This window comes from Podarcis vaucheri, assembly GCF_965113315.1.
Source record: "Podarcis vaucheri genome assembly, chromosome: 13".
NCBI lineage: Eukaryota > Metazoa > Chordata > Lepidosauria > Squamata > Lacertidae > Podarcis > Podarcis vaucheri.
This window is the reverse complement of record NC_138751.1, coordinates 28,898,866-28,923,014: the sequence shown is the minus strand read 5'-3', so window position 1 is coordinate 28,923,014 and position 24,149 is coordinate 28,898,866. Positions and strand designations below refer to the sequence as shown.

Sequence of the window (24,149 nt, the reverse complement as noted above, 5' to 3'; positions counted from 1 at the left end):
TGGCAAATGTTGATATGCCAGTTACAGGGTGGGGAAAAGGGTGGGAAGAATGAGGGGAAAACCAACACCTTCCCTGAAATGTCTCCCTGTTCCTTACGGAGATCTGCTTTGCAGCTCATGAGCCCAGCGTCCTTCTGTGTGCAACCCATGCTCTCCCCCACCTTTCTGGTTTTTTTTCTGAATGGGGAAATATATGTGTTTGTCTTTTCAGACCCACTTACCCAATATTAAAGTCCACGCCTACTTCGCACCCGTGACCCCACCACCATCTGTGGGGGGCAGCAGACAGCGCTTCTGCAGATGCTGCATCATCCTATGACGCGGGAGCCAATCTACCTTGTGCAAAACAAAAACTGAGTATTTAAATTACCCTTCTAGAAGTAACAGTGGACACCAGTATCTCCACACGACAAAAGTGATGCCGGTGGTCTCTCGCGAGGGCCTTTCGGAAAGAAAGCAAAGCAGGGGGAGCTGGTCGCAGAAGTTTCTTCCCGATTTTGCCCCATAAGCCACACACAAAAACACACACACTGCAGTATATACACCCAGTCTCACCTACTTCTTCCAGCAAACTGAAGGACCTTGGAGTTTAGGAGCTGGATCAGTGGGCTCCTTCTCTCCCCCCCCCCCCTTTTTTTTCTCTTGTAGGTGGATTGGTATTATTATGAACCATTCCTACTGGGCATGCTCAGAAGAAATCATGGGGAGGTGGGTGGGAGAGAAAGTGGGGAGGTAGGGGATCATCACGCACATCTGAAGAACTGCTGTTGCTGGTGGGGGGGCGGGAGGGGAGAGGGTTGTTCTTTTGACATTGGAAACAGCAAACTGGACAAACCCTTCGATGCAAGTGTGGAAGCAGCGGTGATAACCAAGGAAGGGAACAAAATAAGACGTTGAATCTTCACCACCACTGTCCAGAGAGGAGAAAAACGTAAAACCTTTAAAAGCCCATGGTTATATTTTTTACTTTTTAAAAATCATCATCCTTGTGTTAGGGAATGTTGAAACAGCAGCCATTGTGAGACATTGATTCCTGCGCTTCTGTGCTTCCTCGTTTTCTGTGCCGGCACATCCACGGAGCATGCTCATGTTGAAGGTTCAGCGGTTTCTCTTCCATGTTTCCATAGCATTTGGCTCAGAGGCTTCCTAGATTGTTGTGACGATAAAGCTAGAAATCTGTAACGTCAGGTCTGATTTATTTTCTTTTGTTTTGTTTTTCTCTCTCTCTCTTCCTTCTTCAGTATCTCCAGGTTTTCGGGGGTTTTTTTATTTATTTAAGAAAACCATTCTGAGATTGTATGAAATGACTGAACATAAAATATATGTTAAGCTATTTTCCTTTTTAAAAGGTGTATTTTACCACCAGGAGGCTAGGGCGAGCTTTGAAATCACAGCTGTGAAATGGGATGAAGTTCTGAAAGCAAAATTGCTTCTATAGAGAGTCTTCTCTAGGTTCTTTTAACCCATAACACAGTCCAAGTGGGGCTCATAGCATCCTGTGTGTTCAAAGGTAACCCCGTCGAAGAACAATGTGTAGCACAAATGGGAAATGGCACACAGCTGTGCTGTTCTATTTATTTGCCATCGTAATGCAATGGTATCATTAGAGCCACCTCTGAAAATCTTTCTTTATTTGATGTGGGGTTCTTGGCACCATTGCTAGACCTGTGTGTTCTCCCCTACAAATCAGTTACCACCCTGATAGGGAAGTTGGCCAGATTCCTCCACTTCAGCATTAAATAACTGTACGTTTTGTTTCTTCAAAAGCACCGGAGCCATTTTTTGATGCCTTGCAGGGCCAGGTTGGGTAGCTGTTTTTTATTTCTGGATGGGTTTTTAAAGGTCTTGTGGGCAGAGGCACAGCACCATATCAGTTTCCTCCAGTTTGAATGATTCCAGCATTTTGGTCGCCTGTTGCCCTTCCCATCACAAGTTGCCCTTCCCGCCTTAAGAGTTCCCAAACACATTTTTTCTTAATAGCACCTGCCGATTTGGCTGTTGTACAGAAAGCACAGGGGAACCCTTCATAATGAGAATTCTGTCCCGAGAAATCTGGCTTCCTTGCTGATGTACAATCCTTTGCTCTGCTAGTGAGCACATCCACATTTGCTAATGAGTGGTTTGTTTTGTTTTTTTAATTAGCCTGTTGCCAGTCCACTTCTGATCTACTGCCTTGTTTTCAACTGTGCTGGCTTCTGGCTGTCCAAAGCATGGCTTGTAAAACAACTTTCCCACTGCACTTTGGTTGGATTCAAAAGCTCGATTGTCTAAGCCCGTAGAGTAGAAGATGGTTTCTTTTTTAAAAAAAAGACCACCATGGTAACAGCAGTGCTCATGAGGATTGTGAGGCTTTGTAGGAAACGCATGCTCTGTTTCACTCTTGGCCTAAATGTTTTTAAGTGTCGGGGTCCCCATCCAAAGCAGGAACCCAGCACAAATTGCACAAATAGTATGAGCTGGTCTCAAAGATATAATGGGACAGGTGTCTGGCCCAGACAGCATCCTAGGTGCTGGATGATGAGATTAGGTATTCACTAATTTTCTGTTGTCCCGCCAAGATCACAGACCTCAGACAATTGTAGCTATAATTGGGGAAGGGCTTGGAGAACAGCTCTGTTTTATGAAAATTGTCCTGTGAAATGTTCTCTGCATTTTCCCAAAGCAGTAATCACGATTTCTTTTGATTCCAGAGGATTTGTGTTTTCTCAGTACTCCCAGAGAAACATATTTATACAGCAATCTTTGGTTTCTCAAACACACCTGTGTTAAATTTCCCAAACCCACCAATGTGGTTTTTCACAAGGCCTTCCAGCAGTTCAGACTGCTACCAAAGATCTGGAAAGGCGAAGCCTGTTTTTAAAATAATTCATTTTCCCCTTCCTTCCTTCCCCCAAAATCTTTTTAAAAACTTTTGATCTTCTTTCTTCCACCCAGATGTCTACAGATGATTCTTGTGAGTTTTGTGTCTTTAAAAAAACACACAACATTTTACGAACTCCAGCATAGAAATATGGTTGATAGTCTTTCCCTCCCTATGATTCGTGCATCTTGTTTCTAAAACTTGGCAGCATAATTCCATCTTTTGAATTCCAAACATCATTGTGGCAATTGCTGACATTGTGGAAACAACTCACTGTTGCAATGTTACCGAACCTCCTGAATAAGCCAGGAGTGTGTGTGCGTGTGTGTGCGTGTGCTGCCAGCTTGTCAGTGTTCAGCACAGCTCTTGAAAGTAGAACCTTCCTCTAGGAATGGAAGGAGGGGAGTAAAAGCTTGAGTGCAGTCCATCCAACTTTATTCCAGTGCAAACCGCTTGAAACGAATGGGAATTGTAGAGCAGCAGTGCTTGCTGCATTGCATGCAGTGTATTTGCATTTGTTCGATCGTAAGTAGTGGTTCTCCCTAAGGGCTGCCTTTAATCTCATGCACGTCATGTTGTGGAAACCGCTTACTCACAGTCGCGCACCACTGAGGGGTGTCCGTGTGTGGGAATATTTCATCCATATGGACAGGGCTAGTTGCAGGATTGTTTTCACCAAATCCGTCTCCAGATTGAAGCATTCAGCCTCCCCAACTAGGTGGAATAGCACCCCAGGGCAACTGTCTGCATGCCACTCTAAATGTGTGAAATGGACCTTAATTTGCCAGCAGTTCGTTTCCCAATATAGAGAAGTTGAGACCAAAGTGACGGTGCCGTGTTATTTTCAGGGGAAGGGCAGAACAGAAAGATAACTTGATTCATATCACTTGATTGAGAATTTTTAAAGCCAATAATCAAATCCTTCTCTTCCCCTCCACCCTTGTCAGTGTATTTATTAATAACATCAATAAACCACATTTTTCTAAGCTTGTCTTGTTAGAAGAATGGCTTTTGCATAGGATGAGAGCTCCCTGTGTTCTTGTCTTCTGGTGTTCAGTCCTAGGTACTTCCTTCCTGTCACTTTATATTTTATTACGCATTGAGACAGCTGTGTCTCTTGGGGAAGGGTAAATAAACATCACCACCTTCGAAGAAGGCCAAGTTCCCCTTCACTGCAACCAGCAGTTCATGCTGGTCCATAGAGCTGCAACGAGAGAGAGACCTGGGTTCCCATTTTAAATTTTGTGCACCCAGTGAGGTGTCAGCCACATGCCAGATTAGCTGCATAAATGCTCAGAAGGGGTTCCCTTTGTTTGTTAGATTGACCCTGAAGGCTTACAATGTAAAGCAGTTCCCCGTGACATGTGCAGAATCCCCACTTTACTTGCACGAAACCTGCAAGTAAACAATGGCAGATTTAATTTTTCAAGCCTTCTGAGCTCAGCGAGTACAAAAAGCACAATAACTTCTTATTGAGCCAAGGCCCCCCAGAAGCAACCATACCCATCTGTTAGCATGGATGGCTTGATGCAAGAATTAGCTGTGATTGTCAAGAATGCCTTTTCAGAGGCAAATATAACAGATGTTGGGAATAAACAGAAGGGCCATCGCCTCAGTGGGAGCATCTGGCTGCTGCTTTTTGGGACAGATTAATCAGATCATATTTTTTATTATACATAATTTTGGAAGTAGTAATGTGTATTAACTCCCTGTGTATTATCTGACTGTTCGATACATACAGTGAGTTCTGGAAGTGCACTGTGTCATGAAAATGCCCCATTTTGTAAGGGACTCTATTTTTGTGATGAAATAATTGTCTGTCCTCTGCTGCCTGGTTGCTGGTGATCAGTTGGGGTGGGGAGAGACAAGGGGCGGAGAGCTGCATTTGATATTCAAATTGCTAGGATCAATGGGAAGGCTGAGTGTTGAAGAAACACAGCGAGAATTTAATAGCCTTGTGGCCAAAGTCTGTTCTAACCAGATGTGCCAAATCCATAATTACATGGAAAATGCCATTTTCTTTGCTCCCACAAATTCCAGCTACAGCAGCTGCCCTGATTACCGAGTATATGATGAGTGCTGTTGTCAGAAGGCCATTGCGATAACTCTTAATTTTTACTCTTTACCTTCCTCGCCTTTTGGAAATCATGAAAACTCCAGATGTCAAAACTTAACAGCCTCGCCATTGGCTTCTCCTGTACCTGAACCATATGAAGTTGTACATGGTGAAAGCTACTTTTGTTGTAAGCCTTCTGCTATATCCTGTTGCATATTATGACAAGCTTGAGACCAGCGTGAAGGCAACGGGAATGAAGTTAACATCTGCAACCAGGTTCTCTGAAGAACCTCAAGCTTTGGAGGAACGCTGGATCAACAGAATTCGTTAGATTTCAAGGTACAATAATGCAGCCACTGGTCACAATTCTGAAACCATTCCCACAGTGGCTATTACTATGAACTCCAGGGGGGTATTTGTTTCCCCTCTTTTAATCTGAATATGGTAGGCATGGCTGGCCCATGGTATTATGTGATTCGACAGGTGTTGGGGAGGGAATTGTATGACATGGTTGCTTACACAGTAATGTTCTGTTTTAAGAGAGAAGGAGTATAGTAAGAGCCCTGGGCTACCCTTAATTTGTGATCTAATCTTTTGGTTAAGTTTGGGATGATTAGCATTCAGAAATAATTGTATTAGACATATTAAGGATGCAGCTGGTATTCCACAGGCTGGATGTTTGACAGTTAAATACTAAATTTCATTCGCACTGAGAACCCTACAGTAGAATTGATTGTACCACCCACTATCAGGAAACCTCTGGCACAGTAACTATAATGTGAACACTTTTTATTAAACAAACCCCATCATTCTTGGTGTGTTTAAAGGAATGTTGTGCTTTTCAAATTATTTTTAGGATTGCCCTCACATGTGACTCCTCCGAATTTCTTACTCAAAAGTTTAAAAGAAACACAACTTCTGATTGCTGCAGTGCAGTTCTTCTCACATTCCATGTGATGTTGAGCGGTTTTAAAAGCCAGCATATCTTCAAACGTTGTTTTTATTAACAAGGCCCTCCATTTCTTCATAAAAAATTATATTGGATGCCCAGGTTGGAACCTTGCCATTCAGCCCCCATAACTATAATACAGAGATATCTGTAAAATACTACTTTTATGATCCTGTAAACTGTGTTTTCACCTTTCCTGGACACTTGATTGTGAATATAATAATGTCAATTAACAAAAAGTAAAGCAAATATAAATATATATGTAGCTCAATCTTTTCTTTTTCTGTCCATGTTACAATATTGTGATTTCGGCTAAGTTTGTAATGTGGGGAAATGGTCACGAAAAGAAAAGAAAAAGTTTCCAAATTGTAGCTGTGAAGGGTCCTGTGGTGAGAACTTTGTTTCTATGATTTGTCTTTGTTCCTGCGGCAGACTTTTTTGTGAACTTTAAGTAGGCCCAGAATAATAATCTGGAGATTTCTTTTGAGAGTCATTTTGTAAATAAGCCGTTATTATATATTTGATGGGAGCTGTAATACTAGTACTCTAGGTGAAATACTAAGTTTAAGCATTGTATCCATCCACCATGTACTGTAGCGAATAGAGCTGTTGGCACACGTGATCCTCGTTTTTGCACTGGGGATTGCGTTCCGGACCCCCCCCCAGCCCGCTCCACCCCTTTTTGTGACATCTTTATGACATTTTTGGGCTACTTCCGGGTTCAGCGCCATGCATGTGCGCATGATCATGTATCGTTTGGACGTGCCTAACTAGGTCATTGCCTGTATATGAGATGGTTTGCATAATCAAATGTGCCCATGCCGCCACTCAAAGCCCACTAAGACTGGAAACCACAATACTGTGTTTAAAAGACTTGTGTCTATGAGAACATAAAATGAGCCCGTCTGGTCCAGCATCCAGTTCCCACGGATGCCTGGAGGAAAGCTGCCAGCGACCTGATCACAAACAAGAGTTCCCTCTTCTCTCCTGCCTCACCCCAGGTTTCAGCAAGAGAAGCATTGCTGCTTCCGTCCATGAAGGCACAGCATAGTCGTCATGGCTAGTAGCGAGAGCCAGTGTGGTGTAGTGGTTAAGATCAGTAGTCTCGTAATCTGGGAAACCGGGTTCGAGTCTCCGCTCCTCCACATGCAGCTGCAGGGTGACCTTGGGCCAGTCACACTTCTTTGAAGTCTCTCAGCCCCACTCACCGACAGAGTGTTTGTTGTGGGGGAGGAAGGGAAAGGAGAATGTTAGCCGCTTTGAGACTCCTTAAAAGGGAGTGAAAGGCGGGATATCAAATCCAAACTCCTCCTCTTCTTCTTCTAGCCATGTATAACTGTATCCTTCATGAATTCACTGAGTCTTCTTTCGAAGGGGTTACAGTGGAGTGATCCCAAGGAGCACTTTCACACCAAATTGTGCTTATAGCGTATTTTCACCTGGGACCTGCTCTCAGTCTCAGGTCCTTGGCAAGTTTGTGTCCTTATGATATGTGTGTCCCATTCATGCTTTATATGTTGTGGAGCGTGCTTAAAATAACTGGAGTGCGCGCTTCAAATACAAGACTGGGAGATTGTAATGGTCCCTGTAACCGAGGCTATAAATCAGTTTAGTCAAGCTTGTGCACTCAGCAATGCCTTGCCAGGTTATTAGAAGATTTCCCGTATGTGGAAGGGGAGAAATTCCAGGTCACAAGTGTGGTTGCACAAATACATTATGTGTATCTGACATAAAAATAGTCACTCTTGATTATTTTATAATTCTGTTACTGTTCCCCTATAGTGTGGAAGGATTAAAAACCATTAAAACACACATCCAGCTGGTAACAGATGGCAGTAAATCACAGCTGTTTTTTAATATAAAAAGGCATAGACAAATACATCAAAATACAAATAGATTTTTTTTTTAGATTGCAGTTAATACTAATACATGAAAAAAATGCTTTAAGCAGTATAAAGGCATATACCTTTCTTGGAAAAAGATATTTGAAAGCTAGTGGTTTGGAATAGTTTGTGTTTCTGGTCTACAGAGCCGGTGCAACATTGGAGTTCGTAACCATTGGCACAATCCTATGCAACTTTGTAAGTGAGCCCCATTGAATTCAGTGGGGCTTTCTTCCAGGTAAGTATGTAGAATTGCAGCTTAAAGCTTCCATTAGATTTTTATGAACCACCTCCTTTCAATGTTTGATTGGCTTTCCTTCTTAATAAAACTGACACACAGAAATTGACATCCAAACTCCTGTAATTGGATAGCACCAGACAAACAAGCCTGGCTATTAAAGTGACCTCGCTATATCCTGAAAGTTAGAATACATACTGGAGGTCAAGCATTTGGTGTTTTAAGAAATGCGCCATTAACAGATTCTCATTCTGCCAAGTGTGCAGTTGTCCCACCCCTCTTCTCCAGTTGTGGTGATGATACATCTCTCCAGCTCGACATTCTAACTACAGATTGTCCTGCCCAACAGAAACTCAGCGAACCAGTTTAACATGCATGCACACTAAAACTGTTGTCAAGCACTTTGGGGAAGGGGTGGTGGTGTCTCCTTCGCACATACAATTGGCCGCTGCTTGCAAGGGGCAAGATATTCAGTAGATTGTGCCCTGTGGTAAGTTGGGCTGAGTTGGAGAAGTTCTGAGCAAGCTACACTGGTAATCTCTGCCTTGTGGTACTGCTTGAAGATTAAAGATGTGCTTGCGCCTGAGAACTGATTAATTATACCACATAAAGGATAGCAGTGCAAGCATTTAGATAGCTAGGAGACCTCATGCACTCCCAGCTAGATCCCTGGCGCCCATCTGTGCAGTGGGCGTTGTCAGGAAGCTGTTGCTCCCAAGGCCTCGTGTCAGATGCAGGTCAGCCATTCTGAAAATGGTTATGTAGGGACAACATATTCCAAAAAACAGCCATATGTCTTTTGCAACAGTTCTGCTAACCAATTATTGACACCGTGCTGGAACTTCAATACTGTAGCAAAAGCCTGTGAGGTTTGCTTTTTGTTTGTTTTTTTATTTATTTAAAAAAAAACCTTTTAATTTTATCCTTTACAGCCTATACACAAATATATCTTCCTTGGATACTTTCTCACGTATAACTGACATCTCTGCTGCCTCCTTTATCAAGAAAAAGCATGTTTGCTCATCCTGCTTGCTCATCAACTTACTTCCCACCCTCTTATTGCAAGTTTCAGATGCAAGATGGAAAGCTGTTTCTGTGTTCAGTTTCGATGCAGATCTCTGTTGCTACAAACAAAAGCCAGTTTGGTCCTTCGGCTCCAGATCTTGAAGAGTTCAGCCTTGCGAAATCTTGCGTTCAATGAGATACAGTGAACTTGTGGTTTTTAATAACTCTATATATTATTATTATGCTTGCTTCTGCATCCCTTTGCTCCTCATCTTCTTGGAGGCCAGTGTCATGTCATCTTCTAGAAGGTCCAGGTCTATTTTAGAACTAAGTGATAACCTTCTGTGTTCTGCACTGTAGTGACACACAACACAAATTAGTCATTTTCCAAATGTTTCTTACTCATCCAGTGAATGGGTGGCTTTCGTATATTTTCATACATACGGATCCAGGGGGTAAGAATTATTAGCTTGGGGTTCTAGCTGCCACTCCTGGGAAGCTGCCTGCACTTCTTGACTAGGCTAGACTGGGCTTGTTAGGGTTCATTTCAAAGTGGGTGGTTTGGGGCCAACTCTGGCATTTTGTGAGCCCTTGCGTAAGATCCAGCAAAGGAGTGTTCTGTGCCCTTGCCCAAGCAATTCAGCTAATACCAACTATTTGCCATCATCTTTTAGGTTTCTAGCATGTGGAATGGCAAATTGAGGTGAGGAGTAGCTTGAAGAAGGCTGTCAAATTACTCCTTGTTTAAAACTATGATTTGAACTCAGATCCCTGTTCCTATAATCACTAGACTATAATGCCATATATTGTAAACCAAACTGAATATATGGCATTTTTTCCTGGGCTTACAGGGGACCACCTTCAAATGGACTGCTCGCTTTAGGGTTCTTCTGCCCCCGTATTTACAAAACGTCTCAATTTGATTTTTCAGACTGAGGAAGCCATGTTAGTCCACTACACCAAAGGAATAGGGAAGAGCCTTTGAGAGACTAACATTTATTGTGGCAAAAGGATTTGTCCACTAAAACCCACTTTGTTACAAAGAATTATCCTTAGTTGGAAAACAAATCTGTCTATGCACAGAGACAAGATCATTTGCAAACTGAGTGCATGTGATACAGCGCCCTTGTTGGACTGAACGACTGTGAGTCAGATCAGTGCCTGCATGGAAGACTGACTAAAAATCTGCCTTCATGATGGAAGAAAGGCAGGAGAGAAACTGCTAAAAAGACTTGTAGCTTCCTTTAAAGACTTAACAAGTTATCATGGCACAAGCTTTTGTGAACAATTGTCTATGTGTTAGATTTTCACCATTTTCTCCTTATTCCTGTGTCTCCATGGTTTGAGAGCCCCCCCCCCCAATGTGCAGAGGGGGGAAATTGCCAACTGAGAGTACATCTGACAGTGAACTGTAGCCCATTTAAGTCAGTTTCACAACAAAGGAGTTGGCTTGTAAGGTGGTGCCACAAGATTCTGCTCTTTGTTACAGGTAAGCTCACCTACCTTTTGTTACAGCTGCTACAAAGGATGATTCGTCTGGAAGATTTCTGACCATCTGTGGCAACCCAGGAGAGAACAAGGCAAGGTTAGAAGCTAGCCAGACCCCTAGTGGCAGGTTTAAAGTCAACTTGGAGATTCTGGGTTTGTGTAAGAAAGGCACCCCAGAGACCTCAGGGCATCTCAGTGGCAGATGGCCATGATGTGTCAAAAGAGATAGCAGGCAAGCGTAAGACCTGGTGGCACTCTGAATATAACATGTGCATGTGAGTGTACGTGCACAGACAGTGTTAGTTTTTGAAAATAGATTTATGCAAATTTAATCTGACTCGAGAGTTTGGTTTGAATGCTTAAGGGTTCTTAGATGGGACTTGTAAAGTTTAGCACTGCTTCCGAACTTGTAGAGTTGGAGATGACCTTGAGGATCATCTAGTCTCTCCCCTTGAAATACAGGAATATGCAGCTGTCCCTTACGGGGGATTGAACTCATAACCTTGGCATTATCTGCACCAGGCTCTAACGAACTAATTTATCCAGCTGATCATAATGTGTCCTACTCAGGTCTTCTGCACCAGACATTCCATGGTTGAAATATCTCCATCATCAACTCCCCAGCCTCTGTCCTGCCTGCAAACTAATAAGGGGATAATACTGATCTACATAGGGTTTTAGTAATGTTAATGGAAGCACACTCTTTAAACAAAACAAAACAAAAAAAAACCACTCCTGTGTTGTAGCAACAGTGTTGGATACAGTAAAATGGTTTCATGTGGAGGCAAGTTCCATTTCTAAACATGCTCCAGGTTGGTGCAAGGTCAGTTGTAGGCAGCTCTACAGCTTCTGGCCCCTGTTTGAAGGAGGCCATGGTATTAGGCTTGAAAACAAGGCTCATACCTGATCGTTGACAAGGATGTGAATTCCTGTCGGCCCCTGCCTGGAAACCTGCTGAATCTGGTTGGCTGGGAGGCTGAGCAGTTCTGCCAGTTTATTGGTCAGCTCGCTGGCGGTCAGCTCTTCCAGATACAATTCCTGGTACAGGGCTTTGGAGGAAAAGAAAACGAAAACCCCACACTTTAAAACAAAGGGGATTGAAATTGGTGCCTCCAAAAACAAATGTTCAGGCCAAACACAAACATCAAAACGTTAGTATTGCTGGCAGGGAGGGTGTGCAAGTCCCTTGTGGGATGTTTTAAAATGTCATTTAAAATCACAGAGAGGTTCTTCCTGCCCACTGGCAGGTGCGAATATATGGAGCCAGATAAAGGTCTCTAATGCTAAACTTGGGAAAGTGACCCTGACTTACCAGAAGCTTCATTTGGAGAGACATTCCCGCTTGTTTCCACCTCCCTGGACACGTAAAGGATGAGCCGAGGGCGCACACACCTGAGGGGAGGCAAAGTTTTGTAGCCCACCAATACCTAGTAAGATGGCGTAGTGCAAAGATTGAGAATTTATGACCCTCTAGAAGTGAGGTCCTCCCATCAAACCCAACCTACAGGGTTAATGCAGAGTAGCTTTCCCACTGCACTAAGCACCATCCCCAGGGCTTTGCCCTGTAAGGGAGACCCATTAGTGTTGTAGCCACCCATGCCTCTCTAAGGGGTGTTCCACAAGTGGGGCACCACCACTGAGAAAGCCCTGCTTCAGGTTCCCACGCCACCAGCAGCATCCTGCCCTTGGGATCACCATCTAGTGTAACCCAGTGACATCATCCTCTATACAGGTCTAGATGGCAGCTGCTGGTCACATCTTAGATGACATCTGCCCTAAGGGTTCCCTAGCTAGTGCCTGGCCCCATAGATAATTCTGGATGCTGGGGGCACATTAACAAATGGGATGGTGCCCCATGCATCACCTGGAGCTCCTTGGAGATGCAAATTTAATGATAAAAAGGGCCTACCAGATTTCCCTTTAACCTTTGAAATGCAGCTAGGTGGTGAGTCAGCTGTGGTGCCTTCCACCTGCTCCTTTTGCTCCCATTACCGTTTCCCCACTTGCTCTTTGAGTCCTGCTTGCTTCAGCAGGCCAGAGAAGGTTGTGGGGTAGAAGCCACAGCTGCCTTCTCTGATTCAACAAACATGAAGCTGGGTTGAATAATTGACTTGACCGAGAATCACAGATGGTCCCTCAGGGTTCTTTCCACCCCTCTGCAGTGCAAAAATATGCAGCTGTCCCATACGGGGATTGAACCTGCAACCTTGGCATTATCAACACCAGGAGCTAACTCAGGCATAATCCTAATAGAGTTCAATGGGACTTTCTCCCAAGTAAGTGGGTCAAAGATTGCAGCCTGACCCTTTGTGTATGTTTTATCAACACTAAGCTACTTTGAGGACTTCTTTACAAGATGTAATAATAATATTCTTCCCTTTAGCTTTGCCTCCCCCCCCCCTCCAATTTTAACTGAGGGGGGAATTGACATAATTCCATACCTGGCCTTTAGTGCATTTGAGAGTCTGATTCCATCTGCTGTTCCACAGATCTGCACAAGGTCCGTGCGTGAGAGCCTGAGCAAGTCAGCTCCTGCGGGAGGAAGTTAAGAGGAATCTGTTGGCAAAATGGTCCCTGCTCAGAATTTGTCCTGAAGTTGTAAAATCCACGGTGCATCTTCCTGGGACAGCAGTGGGAGCAAAATAACTCGGAATCATAGAGTTGGAAGGGACCACAAAGATTATGTAGTCCAAACCCCCTGAAATTCAGGAATCTTTCGCCCATTGTGGGGCTCGAACCCACAACCCTCAGACTGAGAGTCTCATGCTCTACCAAATGAGCTTTTTGGGCTCAAGACAGAGTTGGTCCACTGTCATTTCTGATGCTTTTGTCCAGCCCATCACAGCTTCAGGAAGGCTCACTCCACAATGTGCCTTGGAGTTAATTTCCTCCACCCTTTAAAATATTTCCAGGGTGTCAGGGACTGGCACAGCCAATCAATTTGTGACTATATGACACCATCAATGTACCTGGCGCTTTACATTGTCACATAATCAGAGACAGGCGTCTGCCTTGCGGAGATTGCAATCTAAATTTTGGCTTGCTCTGCAGTGCATAGCGGTGGCTTTCTCTCTGAACTTTAAAAATGTGTGACAGAGATTTCTCCATGCCTTAAAAAAATGTTTGTAGGGTGGGGGTTCTGGTGGGAGACCAGAAAAGGGGACTTGTGGGGGGTGAGAATCAACATTTCAAAGGGGAGACGAGCTATGTGTTGGAAAAGGAAAAGCCTCACCTGTATAGCTGGCGAAAATCCGGGAGTAATTGGGGAACCTGTTTTTGTGCAACCATTGTTGGGTTTCCAAGATGGAAGCGCTGGGGCTCAGGGCCTGAAAGGAAGAGTGGGAGAAACATGGAGAAACCAACATCAGCTACAACCCAGAGGACACTGGGGATCAGATACATCAAAGGCAGTATATAAATGCCCAGGTATAAGAACAATTGGATTTTCTTGGCTTCCACACTTCGCTGGCTGGTGCCAAAAGATTTGGTAAGAGCCTGCTAAACATTCAACAGTGCTGCTTCACCCGTTCCAGGCAACCATCTATGATTGGATTCGGAGTGTCATATCAATGTTTTAGGACTGAGCCCAGGAACCTTGAAGCCTTACCTAGAAGGTGGGGTTGCTGTAATGCCACCAACCCATATTATTTATTCAATTTATATCCTTCTACATCCCCCAGTCTCTGCATGCCTTGTATGAATATTTAGGATTTCAATTAAAAAAAAATTAATAAAATAAAAGAGATGGCAGTTAATGGCATTATGCTGCTGCGGGACAAATTATTGGCAGGAATTTGAAAAAAGAACATCTTCAAAATCTGTTCCCGAGAGCCTTTGTGTGCAATCAGTTCAGAGACCTGGACGAGGTGGTGTAGGCTGCAGGTGGCATGTTTCGAACTCAGTGCAGGGGGGACGACAACCTTCGGGCTCTCTCCTCAGCTCCCATTGGTATTGCTTGGAAGAGCAACACCAACAAAAATGTTGACCTGGACAAGCCAGTGGCAATTATCCAGTGCTGTTGTGTGTGGTGTGTCCTTTCCTAAGCATAGTGACACACGTGCATATGCCCTTTTCGGATGCCAGCTGCTAAAAGTAAAATCATTTGTTGCCACCAGGCGTCACTCTCATACCATGTTTGGGAAAGCAAAGCAAGAGAAGGCACAGGCGAGGTTCAGATCTCTTTGCCATCAAATAGTCCCTTGCCACTGGTTGCTGACCCCTGTGCTAGAGCCTTCAGGCAACCCTTTCTGAATCAACTCATCAGCCAAGGATTGAAGGGCATTTTGCACACTCGCGGCAGAGCCAGGGGCATAGCTAGAGGGTGGTGAGGTGGACCCCACCAGGGGTGCAAAATCAGCAAAAATGTCTATAAATACAAATATTGTTATTGCCTCATAGAAGGTTTTTAATAGAGGGTGAACTGAATGGGTGGAGGGGGTGGGTGGAGGAGAGGCAGAAAGAGCTAATCCGTCCATTTATCTACTTGCACTTTGACATGCTTTCGAACTTCTAGGTTGGCAGGAGCAATGGGAGCTCGACCTTCTGATCGGCAAGCCCTAGGCTCTGTAGTTTAGACCACAGCGCCACCCGCGTCCCTGAACTGAATGGGTGGAGGGCGTGGGTGGAGGAGAGGCAGAAAGAGCTAATTCGTCCATGGCTAGGGGAGCAATCTGGACATTCTGCCAGGGCCACAGGGCCACTATGCCTGGAGGCAGTAATGCTTCTGAATACCAGTTGCTGGAAACCACAGGAGGGGAGAGGGCTCTTATGCCCAAATCCTGCTTGTGGGTTTCCCATAGGCATCTGGTTAGACACCGAGAACAGGATGCTGGCCTGATTCAGCAGGGCTGCTCTTATGTTCCTAATCTGAACAAATAAATGCAAACTACTAGAATACGCCTCCTGGTTTTCATGGTGAGCCCAAGTAGTTGGGACCTGCGGAAAAATGGACCTAACTGTGTGGTTTTCTGAGACGCAGCTTTCTCGGTGTATCATATAAAAACATTTTAAGATTGCACCAGTGCCTAGAAAATTTAAACTGAAAGAGATGAAAACTTTTACGAGGGTGAAGCCAGCCTGTCGGGGGGTGTCCTGTCCCCCGCTTACCTCTGCTGTGCTCTCTGATGAGCTATCCAAGGTGTAGCCAGGTGAGGAGCACATCCTGCCAAACAGAGGAACAAAAGCGGGTTACAGTGGTACCTCGGGTTACAGACTCCTCTAACCCAGAAATAGTACCTCGGGTTAAGAACTTCAGGATAAGAACAGAAATTGTGGGGCGGCGGCAGCAGGAGGCCCCATTAGCTAAAGTGGTACCTCAGGTCAGGTTAAGAACAGTTTCAGGTTAAGAACGGACCTCCAGAATGAATTTAGTTCTTAACTCGAGGTACCACTGTATTCATTTTCGATGGCCAGAGTCCACCTCTAGATGGTCAGCATTTTGCAGGAGGGATTCAAACACAGACCAGATATTTAGGTTTGTGTGATTACAGCAGTTAGAAGTGCTCTGTCGCCCTAGCACAACAAATCCGCTAAATTGGGGGGGGGAGAGACCCGCCACGATTAGGCAAGTGACAGGAAAATGCCCTGGACAGTGTGGGAAAGATGAACAGTTTACAGGAAGACGTATAAACACAACTGGCACAAATCAGGACGAATCCTCAATGTCATTTAACAGCCCTGGAAGGAATGCTCAATGAAGACAGGAGATAGTCTGATCTCCGCATGAGCTTTGTGCAAGCAAGTCGGGACAAATGCAGCTCATGGGGATGAGGGGTGGGGAGTCATCCAGGGTTTCAAAAGGATGAGGTTCTTTTCTCATGCTACCACAGGCTCTTGCTTTGCCCAGCTTACCTTTCAGGGGTCTGAAGCTTGAAGGGATGGGGAGAGACAAGTCCAGGGGTGGTTGGAGGACTGTGAAGGTTGCCGGCAACTTCTGGCCATGGGGCACACTGGAAAAGGAGGGGAGAGGTGGTAAGAGGAAACAAAAACCAGGAGAGAAAGGTTAGGCCTTGGATGCTGCAACATCTGACACACACACCCATCCTCTGGTGCTTTGGGGCTACAGAGAACACCTATCAAAGGGCTGTGTGCATCATGGCACTGCATGGTTGCAGAAAGCTTTTGTTCAAAAAAGCAAGTTCCTAGTCGTTATGGATGCAATGGTAGGCTTGAAGTTATGTGGGCAGTGCCCACTGAAAACCTAGATGCTGGATGAGGTGCTGAGGAGGATTCCCAGTGGACAAGGCTTTAGCGCCCTGCTTAACCTTTTATCTGCCCCTATAACTAGCAAAGGGACGCTGGTGGCGCTGTGGTCTAAACCACAGAGCCTAGGGCTTGCCGATCAGAAGGTTGGTGGTTCGAATCCCCGTGATGGGGTGAGCTCCCATTGCTCGGTCCCTGCTCCTGCCAACCTAGCAGTTCGAAAGCACGTCAAAGTGCAAGTAGACAAATAGGTACCGCTCCGGTGGGATGGTAAACGGCATTTACATGCGCTGCTCTGGTTCACCAGAAGCGGCTTAGTCATGCTGGCCACATGACCCGGAAGCTGTACACCAGCTCCTTCGGCCAATAAAGTGAGATGAACGCCACAACCCCAGAGTCGTCTGCGACTGGACAGGAGTCCCTTTACCTTTATAACTAGCAAAAGCATTGTGAGAAGAATGTGGCTGTTCGTGGAACTTTGATTTGAATAAAGAAAAAGCATAGAACAACGAAGACGCCAGGACTTAAGGGGCTATATGGGAAGGGACTTGGACCATCAGCCCCCGACAGAATGGTTGTGCTGGCTAGGGCTGATGGGAGTTGTAGTTCAAAGCATCTTGTAGGCTCCACGTTGGGAAAGCTGGCTCTAAGCTACGGATGGGGGGAGCCTGTTGTTGGACTTCAGCCCCAGCCATCATGGCAACTCATCAGGGATGGTACGAACTGCAGTCCAATAATTAGGCCTGGGTGATATATCCATATATCGGCCAGGACCGGTATGAGGAGCAGACAGCGATGTCAGCTTCACTCCGTGGTATATCGCTGGTGAACCTGCCATTACTCCTGAGTCCCTCTGCTAGAGACTTCCTCCAGCAAGTATTGCTAGCAGAGGGACTTAGGAGCGGTGGCAATTTCACCAGCGATATATCGCTGAGTGAAACCGCCATCCCACTCTGCCCTCATACTGTGCAGAGGGAGAAAAAAGCTGCACTGGCGAGGCACCAATACAGCTTGTTCTTCTCTCTGCGTCCCTAGGCACTGGGGTGAGGCTGAAGCCAATGAAGCTTGTTCTTTCAATACCACGGTATATCACCAGACCGCGATGTTGGGCTGGTGATATTCTGCGATGTTGAAAAGCTGATATCGCCCAGTCCTACCAACAATAGCTGAAGGTCCAGAAGTTATAAGGCTCGGACAGGACAGTTGGCAAAGCACAAGACTCGTAATCTCTGGGTTGCAGGTTTGAGCCCCATTTTGGGCAGAAGATTCCTGTGTTGCAGGAGGTTGGATTAAATTACTCTTGGAGTCACTTCCAACTAAACAATTCTTTTATTCTCAGTCCCTGCTGTAGAAAGGGAACCTGTACCTCTGTCAGCATGGTGCTTTCGTACGAGGGCTGGTATTTCTCACGCTCCTGAAGGGACTGCTTCTCAATCTTCTCCCGGTCTGTTTTTTGCTTCCGGTCTGCTCCTTTGGGCTGAAAAGTACACATTTGCTATATCTATAAAATCAGATTTTCACGTACACTTACAGTATGGTCCTGTATATAGCTACTGGTAGCCCCCCCCCCCATTTACGTTCTGATTTCACGCATCGGTGAAATCACACATAATTGAAACCCACTGATAAAGCCTGCAAACACCCTGGCCTGCCCCTGTTCCCCCTTTTAGCGATGTTTCAGTGATGTCTTTCTGGGTCACTTCTGGGTTTGGTGAGATGTGCTTATACATAGTTGTTTACATATTGAATACATGTAAACAACGGGGGGGCGCCTATATTTGGAAGGAGACCAGGGAGACAAATATTCTAAAAACAATGACAATTTAAAACATCAAAAATCAGTTGCAGTTTAAACAAACAAAAATATAAAAGCAGCCAAAAACATTCTTCTATCCAATGATCTCAGGGTTGCCTGGAATAGAATTCTTTAGCCACCAAACTCCTGGGTAAACAGGATTAAAAAAAAACCAACAACAACTTGAAAGTTAATGATGAAGATAGGGAACCAGCACTGAAAAGGCCCTGTCACAGATCAGCCCCCAACTGGGCAGCACTACTAACAAGGTCTCGCCTGCTGTTCATAGGGTTTGCTCTTAGAGGGCACCCCATCCAGAAGCCAAATCAGATTCATACCACCTTAGTTTTAGTAACGGCACACTAGTTTATTAGGTGCTCCCAACAAATTCACTGGGCCCAGGTTTTGCCTTATGTAGCATAATGCAACTTGGCTTATTTGCTCGAGTCACACAGAGCAGGCACTCTCTTGTTTACACCTGCTTTCAGCTTTCTGAAAGAGGAGCTCTGTGGCAAGGCTTCTTTGCTGGGAGTATCCTGCTTCTGGGGGTGGGGGTGTTAGGTTTGATTACCAGCTCCTGCTGGGCAAGGCAGCATTACCTTGAAGACCTTGATGAGGCAGCTGGCCGAGTGCAAGTGCTCCACATGTTCCTCCTTCTCATTGGACCGGAAGGTGTCCACCTGGATTCGGAAGGGAACACCTTTCTCGCCACCGTTCTTGCGTAATGTGAATTCAGTACTGATGCAGTGGACCTGTTACCCCAAAAAAGTGGGGGAAGAGGAAGGTCAGAAAACGGGTAAGCAGCATCAACTGGGAATAGGGGGTGTTCATAGAGTTGTAGAGTTGGAAGGAAGGATTTTATTTTATTTTATTTTATTTTTTGCCTAACGTGAGGCTCAAACCCACAACGTCAAAATTAAGTGCCTCGTGCTCTACTGACCGAGCTATCCCGCAGGCTTGTTGCGCAAGGACTCTTCCAGGTTGGGCAGCTGCGTGGAAATGAGCCTTGTTACAGTCAAGAGCCTGTACAAAACAACTTTGCTCATTCCATGTGCAAGGCCAGAGTGGTAGCAAACATCCCTTTTAGTTCCAATGCTCAGGCACCCGCGCCAGTGTTTATGGGGCCAAAAAAAATGCCACACGCAAACAAGGGGAAGTATCTGAATGTCTGGGGAACCCTAAGGCTTGCAGAAGTGCAGCAGGCCTTTTTAAGAGCATTGGCCCATCTAGCCCAGAATCCTGTTCTCACAGTGGCCAGTCAGATGCAAGCAGGACCTGAGCTCAAGAGACCTCTCTTCCAGCAACTGGCATTCAGAAGCATCACTGCCTCCAACAGTGGAGGAAGAATATCCCTATCAGATCTGGTACCCATTGATAGCCTTATCCTCCATGAATTTATCTGCTCCTCTTTTAAAGCCATCCATGGGGGGGGGGAGCTCCATGAAACAGCCCAGTGAAGGGTAAGCATGCTCAGTGAACACAAAATACTAACTGACTGAAGGCAGTAGGAATGGAACTGAGTGGCTGGAATCCCGGTCCTTCTGCACTGCAACGTTTTTATTATTATTATTATTATTATTATTATTATTATTATTATTAAAGGTTTTGTTGATTTACAAAAGTGTGCTATGTCTCTCGTATTTTTTTCCCATGTAACATTTTTACAAATCAGTTTCATTTGTTGAGACATTAGGAAGAAAAGGGGGAAAGAGGTGGGGGGGGAGATGGGGGGTGGGGTCAGGTGGCGATGTTTCTATTTTACTTACTATATGTAGGGTTTGGTGTCAGCGTTGCTTGTGTAGGATCTTTGCTGTTCACTTGTGTTCCTTTGGTGGTGAGAGAGGTTGGGGTTGGCCTAGGGTGTGGTTATTCATTTGTGGTTGGCTGTGGTGGTCTTTGTTTTCATGTGTGAGTGGGGTGGGTGGGTGTTTTGGATCAGGTTAGCCATATTGATTTGTATGCTGTTGGTGGATTTTTGTTGTCTTGTTGGGCTGTGTATGTGATAAAGGGGAGCCATACCGGGGTGAAGGTGTCTTCTTCTATTTGTCTGCACTGCAACATTTTATGGCAGCTCCTACTTACAGTACTATTGCCAGAGGGCTCTCAAATTTCAGCATGCACATACACACACATGCCTATCACACTCCTTTTTACAGCATTGTTTAGGCAGCCCCTGAAGTGCGGTCTCCTTTGTGACCAGCACCGGTTATGCCACCCTAAAACTGCCCCTGCTGTTATGACTGCGACTCGTGTTTGCTTGCATCTGCTGACTGCTATTATCCTAACAACATCTACTTGTTATTCAATTGCTGAAGGCGTACAGGTTTGTTTACACATACTGTATTTACATTAAGTGCCAATGGTGTATGTCTTGGAAAATACAGAGGAAGCAAAACTGGCTTAAGGGGAAAGGGAATAAAGGCCCAAAGGAGGAGAAAGCAACTGTAGGAGTCAAGGAGTCCTACCGGCAGGTATCCCCACCTTGCTTGCTTACCTGTACAAAGACAGAAGTCCGCTTCGTCGGGTCCCACAGAAATTCCACAGTGTTGAGCAAGTTTGGGTGGATATGAGGTTCAAGGATGCCGACGGACATGGGGATATCTGTAGTTGGCCATCAGAGGAAGAGGGGGTCAGGATTTCAGGGCCAGCTTACAATCGGAACAATTACCTTGGGGAGAGGGGTGCATGGAGCTCCCTCCCTGGGAGTGCACATAGAATCATAGAAGGGATCTTGGAGATCCTCTCATCTGAGCCCTCTTGCTGAGAGCAGGATCCACAGTGCAGGATGCAACGACACCTTCCCTGCTCAGTGCAACCCAGCCTCTGCTTAGATGTCCCCAGCAAATGTTTCCCATCACCTCCCATCACTTCTCCTAATATTTTAGTGAAGCAGAAATTGGGCTGCTGCCTCCTGTCTCTCCACTGCCCTCCTTCAAATCCCTCTTCCGAGCTCATGTTTCCCATGGAGACTTTGCCTTAAGAATCTTTTGCTTCTTATTCCCAACAGTAACCAAATTTTAAGTCCACACAACTGCATTTTCCTCCTCCTCGCTTTCCCCTTTTGTTTTCCCCATTGACTATTTTATACTCAAAACCCCTTTTTGTTTTCCCTTATGATGTTCTTTTAAAGTGCCACAAATACTGATAGTCTTGTATGTATAAATACATTTTCTCCCTCACCCTAAAGAAGAAGTCTCTGCCAGTGGAATGCAGAAGCAGAGAAATGTGAAGCGGTGCTGGCGAAGCAGTGGCTGAGCAGGACAGCGTGCTCCAGAAAACCTTGAAATGTCAGGGTGGGAGTCGAGGCATTTGGAGACGTAAAAATATCTCGGCCAGCCCCAGGTTAGGAGCAGAATGCATGAGAAAAGGACAAAGATTTCCCTGGCGGGTTTCTCACCAGATTCTGTGAATAGAGCTGCTGCCAATGAGGGCTGCCCTGAGGCAAGACCTGCCCGGCCTCTTAGTCTTGTCAAAAGACCTTGATAGAGCAGATATTCCAGTGATGAGTCTCCAGGGCAGGCCCCAAACATTTTCCTGCCTCAGGCAAAGGACATGAAGGCACTAGGGCACCTATTCAAGGTGCTGACATTAGTGTTTAAATGACTTGGGCCCCAAATGCCTGAAAGGCCGCCTCTTTCGCTACAGACCCTCTTGGGTGCTGGGATTGGCAGAGGGGATGCTCTTGGATGTTTCACCTCAGAAGATTGTGGGGCGGCCCAGGAGAGGGCTTTCTCTGTGGCAGCCCCAAAGTTGTAGAACTCCCTCCCCACAGCAGTGTGTCTGGCACCTTCACTACACAGCTTTGGGTGAGTGCTGAAAACGCACCTCTGGCCTTGTAACATTTGAGATGTATATTTTCATGATGCACCCTATTCTTGTGAGGCAAACTAAGGCCCGGGGGCCAGATCCGGCCCAATCGCCTTCTAAATCCGGCCCGCGGACGGTCTGGGAATCAGCGTGTTTTTACATGAGTAGAATGTGTCCTTTTATTTAAAATGCATCTCTGGGTTATTTGTGGGGCCATAGGAATTCGTTCTCTCTTTTTTTATATTTTATTCAAAATATATTCTGCCCCCCCCCCAAGGTCTGAGGGACAGTGGACCGGCCCCCTGCTGAAAACGCTTGCTGAGCCCTGGATCTTGCGATCCTAAGTTGTTTTAAACTGCTTCTAATGTTCTTTTTAAAATTGTTGTAACATGGCCTGGAACCTTATGGGAAAGAGTGGGTTGTTGTTATATTATAATTATAATGTACTTTTATAATAATACATTATAATATAATGCGGGAGCAGTGGACTTTGGAGTCTTCAAGCAACCCCTCCACCCGTGCACAATTCTACATTTGTAAATAAATGCAAACACTGCAAAACTCTAATAATCCTTCCCTTTTTTCATATTTTATTTTCAATAATTTAACAATATAAAATCCAAATTACTTACTTCTTCTTCCCTTCTAGATTCCCCACCCCACCCCTGGTTTCCAATTTCTCTCCTTTATTACCTTACACATCTTTAATTTTCCATTCCGTTACAAGTCCATTGATAACCCTAATTCACACTAGTGAAGTAATGTGAACCAGTGACCTCCTTACAAGGGAGCCCTCTGCCCCTGGAATTTCTCATTGCTCACAGAAGTGGGGCAAATGTTCCCTGCATCCTAGCACTTATTTTCTACTGAAGCCGAAGCTTTTCTTAAGGGGGACCCTTAACCTTGTTCTGTTGACTGGGTTTCGCTTACAAAAAACTCAATCTGATCTTCAATCTGATCTTCTCTAAAATCATCATGAAGCATTCCCAGTTACAGAAGACTGACAGTTATGTTGAAGGTTTAAAAGAAGCAAGGTTTAGAAGTATTTAAATGGGCGCAAAGTCTCCAGGGCCCAATTAAAAAATGAATCATTACTTACCAATATCCAGGATGCGGTCACCTGGCCTGTTCCACCTCCATCCCTCCAGCTGCTGGTGTTCAGTATACTGTAGTCTCCGGTCATGGAATACCACTCTGACAACACTCTGACAGGGAGAAGGAGGTGTCAGAGATTCGCCAGGATCCACTTCTACCACTGGGGAAGTGCAATTCATCAAACACAACTTACACATCCTTTTCTCCTAAAATGCATAGGTCTGAAAGCACTCCCAATTAGGAATGTTGAAAACATTCAGATTTAAGAAAAGAGAAATCCAAATGTTTTTGCTAGCAAATGAATAACAGAAGAGCAGGAATGAGAAGGGAGCATCTACAAGCAAGGCATGGTGGGAATATCCCAACATCTGGGACCTTTGCTTTCAACAAAGAGATTGTGCATCTAGCTGTTGTAACTTAGTGGCTGGACCTATCTTCTATATACTCATTTATTTGTCCCCCCCAAAAAAAAAAAACACCTTTGCAACATATACGGTGTCAATGAATTTCAAAAGCTAATTATGCATTGTGAGCATCCCAGGTTTTTTTGTTTAATGCCAGTCAAATCTCCCTTTCCATCCTCACCTTCAGTAACTTGCGCCCCTCTGCAAACTCTCCCATCTTGGGATTGCACAGCATCCGGATCTCATAAGATTGCCCTAGAAAAGAGCAGAATATGTCAGGAATGGGAGGCTGATGTATAACAATAGGTCAAGAATCTGGAATATCAGGCACAAATTTTCACCAATGATTATCTAAGCCTAACATGGGT

The 24,149-nt window shown here is 45.1% G+C and overlaps 2 protein-coding genes and 1 long non-coding RNA gene across 8 annotated transcripts in view; 1 reads left to right on the top strand and 2 right to left on the bottom strand.

The window, feature by feature from the left end:
* The window catches only part of FBXL20 (F-box and leucine rich repeat protein 20), a 66,692-nt gene extending 62,846 nt beyond the window's left edge, over positions 1 to 3,846 (top strand). For all 3 annotated transcript variants that reach the window (XM_082195499.1, XM_082195498.1, XM_082195497.1), the window contains one exon: positions 212 to 3,846. In XM_082195499.1, the coding sequence (XP_082051625.1) occupies positions 212 to 319 (108 nt within the window). In that variant the 3' untranslated portion in view covers positions 320 to 3,846. The remainder of the gene's footprint in view (positions 1 to 211) is intronic.
* LOC309516703 lies at positions 1,224 to 6,927 on the bottom strand. Its single transcript, XR_014212989.1, has 2 exons — positions 2,228 to 6,927; positions 1,224 to 2,192 (listed from the first exon to the last, which is right to left on the bottom strand). It is a non-coding gene; the product is annotated as an uncharacterized lncRNA (long non-coding RNA).
* A 267-nt stretch (positions 6,928 to 7,194) lies between these two features.
* LOC309516801 (transcription factor CP2-like protein 1) overlaps positions 7,195 to 24,149 on the bottom strand; it is a 35,228-nt gene continuing 18,273 nt past the window's right edge. For all 4 annotated transcript variants that reach the window (XM_082195703.1, XM_082195705.1, XM_082195704.1 and 1 more), the window contains 13 exons: positions 23,963 to 24,036; positions 23,382 to 23,487; positions 20,970 to 21,076; positions 19,075 to 19,227; positions 18,047 to 18,157; positions 16,330 to 16,427; positions 15,586 to 15,640; positions 13,712 to 13,805; positions 12,921 to 13,011; positions 11,792 to 11,871; positions 11,383 to 11,528; positions 10,495 to 10,546; positions 7,195 to 9,345 (listed from right to left, as the gene is read on the bottom strand). In XM_082195703.1, the coding sequence (XP_082051829.1) occupies positions 9,308 to 9,345; positions 10,495 to 10,546; positions 11,383 to 11,528; positions 11,792 to 11,871; positions 12,921 to 13,011; positions 13,712 to 13,805; positions 15,586 to 15,640; positions 16,330 to 16,427; positions 18,047 to 18,157; positions 19,075 to 19,227; positions 20,970 to 21,076; positions 23,382 to 23,487; positions 23,963 to 24,036 (1,205 nt within the window). In that variant the 3' untranslated portion in view covers positions 7,195 to 9,307. The remainder of the gene's footprint in view (positions 9,346 to 10,494; positions 10,547 to 11,382; positions 11,529 to 11,791; positions 11,872 to 12,920; positions 13,012 to 13,711; positions 13,806 to 15,585; positions 15,641 to 16,329; positions 16,428 to 18,046; positions 18,158 to 19,074; positions 19,228 to 20,969; positions 21,077 to 23,381; positions 23,488 to 23,962; positions 24,037 to 24,149) is intronic.